General features: G+C 42.1%; 1 protein-coding gene across 1 annotated transcript; it reads left to right on the forward strand.

The window, feature by feature from the left end:
* Positions 1–1838: 1838 nt before the first annotated feature.
* LOC120104440 (phosphoenolpyruvate carboxylase kinase 1-like) lies at positions 1839–3096 on the forward strand. Its single transcript, XM_039115631.1, has 2 exons — positions 1839–2652; positions 2869–3096. The coding sequence occupies exons 1-2, from the start codon at positions 1860–1862 to the stop codon at positions 2913–2915; spliced, it is 840 nt and encodes a 279-aa protein (XP_038971559.1). The 5' UTR covers positions 1839–1859; the 3' UTR covers positions 2916–3096.
* The last annotated feature ends 2904 nt before the right edge of the window (positions 3097–6000 follow it).

The raw sequence follows: 6000 nt of genomic DNA on the forward strand, positions 1-6000 counted from the left end.
AGGATTGCGGCGTAGGGGATCTTGAATCTAGCTAGTTGCTGTTTAATTTGCAGCAGAGATCGATGTGATGTGGAGGAGGTTAGCTGCCTCTAATTACTTCTTTGTCGCTATAACTGTTTGTTAATTAGATCCCTGTCTTCCCTCTACAATAAAACATCAAAACAATACTGGTGGCGCATTTGATGTTTACGTTTAGATTGTGTTTTTTTTTTTTGTATATATAATATATATCAATTTGTCCGCAATTGCAAGCTAGACTTGGCATGCAGCATGGCGCCTTTCGGTGATATTATATTAGCAGCACCGAAAATCTGATGTCAGATTTGTGTAGATGTGACAACCAGTGCGATGATCCAGACCTGGACTCAAAAAGCACGAAGGCTAGCTTGACATTATTTTTAGCAAAATGAGTCGCTTAAAAACAACAAAATATATAGGGCGACGTTTCAATTCAAGGAACCCCTCAAAAACGAAAGAAGAAGAAAGAAAAAAATCACGGGATTGGATCCAAACATCAGCAAGGTAGATGATAAAATTCGGCAACCCAAGACAAGAATTGCAGCAACGGAGAACCTATATTGCTCGATCGGCATCACGCTCGCCATGATCTCTGCGTGTTTTGCTCTATGCATGTAAGCATCAAAAAGAATCCCAAAAGTCCTTGAAGCCATATCGTGAGGTCTTGATATTACCGCCCGAAGGTTGACCATCATTTACCAATTTTCTTCTAAAAATTAACTTGCTCGATATTACTTAGCCTCATGGTATTCAAGCTAGTTTTTCTTATTCTCGTTGGATTCCAAGGACGCTCCCTCATTCTTATCAACGCAAAAGGTCTCATATTCCATAAATAGACGCTCGTATACTCCAGTAGTTTTTCATCACCCGATGGAATTATTTATCTTCCTGGCCTTGAGGGGAGTACATGCTATTTCAATATGCTTGCCCTCTAAATTCTTTTGTGCCGCGCGGTGGATTTTGCACGAAAACTCTAGTGGAATCCTCCTTGGTGGAGTGCTTCCGTGCTTCGTCGGTCATGGAGCATTAATTTAAAGGGCATCAGCTAGTGGAGTCCTTGGCAGCAACGACGCAAACTTCGTCATGGAGCATTTTAAACTTTTTCTCTAGAAGCCAATGGAGTCAATCCTCTACTTTCTTCCTTTGCTCTCGAAAAATCACCTAGGAGGTAGAAAGTCTATTTCTAACCTTTACCGGGCAGTGGACTGAAACAGATCGAAGATGCTCACACATATGCAGATGTTTCCTTCTCAGCTTGCCAACCTTCACGCCCGCGCGCAAGTTGCACCTACAGCATCTCCATACTCGTTGTATCCGAGGGCCCAACCTTCCGGCCCGAAAGTTTTCTCCCACCAGAGGTTTAAAAAATAAAAGAAAAGAAAAACCTGCGGCATCTTTGACCTCACCTTATGGCCGGAAGTTCTCTCTAAAAACCAGCAAATAAGAAGAAGAGAAACACAGCCTTACGACCAGAATCCAGCCAATTCCCCATCCTTGTCACACATCGACATGCGTCCAAAGTGGTAAAAGCGAAAGAGGATGGAAAGTTCCCATTCGGAAATCACAGCTCCAAAGTGGCACCAAGATCACCAGGAGATCGAAGCCACCACCGGCTGCCTCCCATCACGAAATAGACGCATCAGCAGCCGTCGGAGCAAGACATACTTGACCGTCAGATGGCAGGCGCGGTCAAAACCATCGGATGCCACGACGACCGAATATTCCCAGCGGGAACCCCTTTTAGGCGGCTTCCCCTCGCTCCGTTTCATTATATATAATAGCATACGTAGAAATCACAAGCAAGAAGATATTAGGGGAGAGAAAGAGTGCAGGAGCCGCCCATGAAGGAGGGTTTGAGGCTGGACTACGAGATCGGCCCAGAGATCGGACGGGGGAGATTCGGCACGGTAAGCCGCTGCTCCTCTCTGGCCTCCGGTGAGGAGTTCGCCGTGAAATCCGTCGACAAGGCCCTCCTCTCCGACCCCCTCGACCGCGACCTCGCCCTCCGGGAGGCCAAGATCCACCAGCTCGCCGCCGCAGGGAATCCCCACGCCGTCCAGATCCACGCCGCCTACGAGGACGCCGACTCCCTCCACCTCGTCCTCGACCTCTGCCCGGGGCCCGACCTGTTCGCCCGCATATCCGGCCGCGCCCCGCTCCCCGAGCGCGAGGCCGCTGCGATGATGCTCCCGCTGATGGAGGCGATCGCCGCGTGCCACCGGCGGGGGATCGCCCACCGCGACGTGAAGCCGGAGAACGTGCTCTTCGACGGCCGGGGAGAGCTGAAGCTGGCGGACTTCGGGTCGGCGGAGTGGTTCGATGAAGGAGGGCGGCGGCGGGCGATGACGGGGCTGGTGGGGACGCCGTACTATGTGGCGCCGGAGGTGGTGGCGGGGCGGGAGTACGGGGAGAAGGTGGACGTGTGGAGCTGCGGGGTGATCCTGTACATGATGCTGGGCGGGATGGCGCCCTTCTACGGGGAGTCGGCGGTCGAGATCTTGGAGGCGGTGCTCCGGGGGAACCTCCGCTTTCCTCCGCGGATATTCCGGGGCGTGTCGCCGGCGGCCAAGGACCTCATAAGGAAGATGCTCTGCAAGGACGGCTCCAGGAGATTGTCCGCCGACCAAGTCCTAAGTAACTACCTAACTGCTCCCCTTGTCCTCCCCATGCTTTTTATTTAATTAATTTGTTAGCTCGGTTTCTTCTTCCTTTAACTATGATTCTGGTTTGTATTTCTCTCCGTTTTATTTTTCCCTCCCTAGTTCTCCGCTTTTTCTTTTCTTTCATGAAAAAATAAATCATTTTAAAAGGAAACTCTAATTTATTTGGCGTGTTTTTTGGGTTATGCAGGACATCCGTGGATGTCAACTCGAGGAGAGCCGGCATCGGAGGACTGAGAGATGTAGCAGCATCCAATTTTCTCGTTCGTTCTCTCCTTAAATTTCCGGCTCTTGTAGATAATGATAATTGTAAAAATACGGCTAGAGAGAGATTTTACGAAAAGTATATATTTACTTTTAGTATTTAGTATTCTCCATAATTGTAATATGTACATCAATATATACAGCCTAACATTAACAATGTGGCTAGCAATGGAAGTGCATGGATCGTGGCAAATAAAAAAATATCAATTATATTTGAATTAGTATATTAATAAGTGGTAAATATGCTTAATATTCTTTCTTTCTTAAATTCAAATTCAAGACGGTAAAGTAGAACCCATCTTGTGTTTAGAAATTAGATCACGAATATGTCCAGAAAAATGCAGTTTAATGAAAGTATCTTCGAGCCGAGCAACTAAGATGATTGAAAAGAACCACATTGTACCATGAATAATGTGATGGCATACAAAATGACAACTACTTTGGATATGTTTAGTGCACTCATGAAAAACATCGTTATGAGTAATTTAGATAGCACCGTAATCAGTAAAACGAAGAACTGTGGCATTAGAGTATTTTCTTTCTATTTCTCTCAACGACTAGCATAACCAAATAAGCTTCTTAGTAGTATCTATAATAGCACAGTACTCGGCATCATTATACTGTTTGCTTTTTGTTTCGCCAAAATATAAAAGAATCTCCCAAGAAGAAATAATAGCTAGTGCTGGAATGTCTCTCAATGCATGGGATCACCCATCTAATCAACATTTGAGTAGGAATATAAGTCAAGAGATGAGTTTGCAGAAAACTAAAGACCATGAAATAACATATTCCTAATATGACAAAGAATGTGGAGCGCAACTACATAGTGAGTAGTGCATAAAGTAGATAAAAATTTGCTAACCATATGAACAGCATGTGTAATGTCACAACGGGTGATAGTCAAATAAACTAAACTCTTAACTAATAGCCGATATAGAGTAGCATCACCGAGTGGTGTACAATCAAGGGGACTAAGTTTAGCATTAGGCTCAAGAGGAGTGGAAGTAGTTTTATTATCAATTAGACCATCTCTAGAATACAAATTAGAAGCATATTTAGCCTGGAAATCATAATATCCATCACGGCCGGAGACCTTAAGATCGAGAAAATAACAAAGAGGATCAAGATCTTCCATTTCAAAATATTGATTGAGAAACTGTTTAAGATCAGAAATATCGGCAAGATCATCATCCATGATAATTATATCATCCATGTATAGCAGTAAAAGAACAATCCTTAAACTTGTTTGACGAATAAAGAGGGCAAAATCATGCAGACTAAAAAGGAAGCCAATCTAACTAATAGTAGTACCGAAATTAGTAAACTATGTTTATGGAGCTTGCTTGAGACCACAAAAAGCTCTCGAAAGTCGGCAGACTTTGTTTAGAAGACGATCAAGACCAAGAGGAGGCTGTATCTATGCCCCTTCAGTCAGATCGTCATTTAAAAAGGCATTTTTTTACATGCATTTGATAGAATCCTCATTGCCGTACAATTGCTATGGCTAGCAATATCCAAACAAAAGTTAAACGAGCAACTAGTCCAAAGGGCTCCTCATACTCAATATCATATTCTTGTATAAAGCCTTTTGCTATAGGATAGCAGTCATATCAGGAGGTAGTCAACTAGATCCCATGCATGTATGAGTTTTGTCCATGAATTGCCATTCTTTTGCCATTATTTGCTGCCAAATAAGATTAGTGCTAGCCTTATCATAAGATTGAGGCTCATGTAAGGAAATAAGGATGGAAAAATAATGATAATCATTAAGACAAACAGATGGTTCTCTTACTTGAGCTGAGTGTCGTAGTGGTGGAGGGGAAGAGATAGAGGAGGAGGGATCATCGTCAGGATCATCCGATAAAGTTAACATCTCAAGACAAGCTATAGGAGTGACATGAATGAGCTCACTAGCAGAACTGCCAGCAAAATCTTTGGGAAACAACTCAACAGAAGGATTAGTAAAAAATTGAAGATTAGATGTAGAAGTGTGGAACTGTGATATGGTAGAGAACATCTTATGTTCCCCAAAAAGACATGACGAGAGATACGAAGTTGAGAGGAAATATGATCCCAATATCTGTACCTTTTGTGCTCAATTCCATGCACAAGGAAACAATATAACCATGTACAAGGTTCTAGTTTGGTGTGTTCATGGGGTTGAAGAACAAAATATACACAGCCGACCACTTTAAGGGTACTATAGTCAATAGGGATAGTGAAGGAAGGCGATTAATTGTGTAAACAATAGTAAGAGATGCTTCATCCTAAAAGTGTTCATGACAATAAGAGGAAATGAGCATGAGACAAACAGTCTCCAAGATATGCCTATATTTATGTCCAATATGCTCATTCTATTAAGATGTTCTTAGGCAAGAATGTTGAGGAATAGTGCCTTGCTAATAGAAGAAGTTAAGAAATTTTGTTTCCCTATACTCCGTGACATTATCTAAATAAAATACTTTAATATGATAAGAGAACTGAGTTTTAACCATTTGAGTAAAATTTAGACAACTCAATTCTATGATGCATGAGATATAACCATGTAAAATGAGAGTAATCATCAACAAATATCCCAAAAATATTTTGACTCTCCCATAGTAGCATAGGGTGATGGTCCCTAGACATCAGAATGAACCAAATCAAATAGTGCAAAAGAAATAGAATCACTATTATTAAAGGATAATTTGTTTAGCAAGTGGCAAGATAAATAATTAAAATTTTCATTCTAAACAGAACTTAACAGGCTATTGGAGACTAAGGTATGCAATTTATTTAAAAAAAATATGATTTAAATGAGAGTACCAAACACTCAAAGATGAACTCAATGAGGTAGAGGCAACTGATTAAGAAGGAAGTTGAGGAAACCCAAGAAAGAATGTGGAGATTGATGAGATTTAACATGCATCCTGTCCTATGACTGGACCTAAGAAACTATTCTATATCTTGCACATAACAATTATTACCAAAGAAATGGACATCAAGGCTAAGTTCACATAATTGACTACAGAAATAAGATTTAAAGTAAGTTTAGAAATCGAATAAGTGTTAGGTAGAG

This window comes from Phoenix dactylifera, chromosome 18 (assembly GCF_009389715.1).
Source record: "Phoenix dactylifera cultivar Barhee BC4 chromosome 18, palm_55x_up_171113_PBpolish2nd_filt_p, whole genome shotgun sequence".
NCBI lineage: Eukaryota > Viridiplantae > Streptophyta > Magnoliopsida > Arecales > Arecaceae > Phoenix > Phoenix dactylifera.

Bases quoted from the DNA above. Each gene is read 5' to 3' on its own strand.
- LOC120104440 (XM_039115631.1), top strand. From the start codon at position 1,860: ATGAAGGAGGGTTTGAGGCTGGACTACGAGATCGGCCCAGAGATCGGA. The intron at 2,653-2,868 runs GTAACTACCTAA...TGGGTTATGCAG, and splicing joins GTCCGCCGACCAAGTCCTAA to GACATCCGTGGATGTCAACT.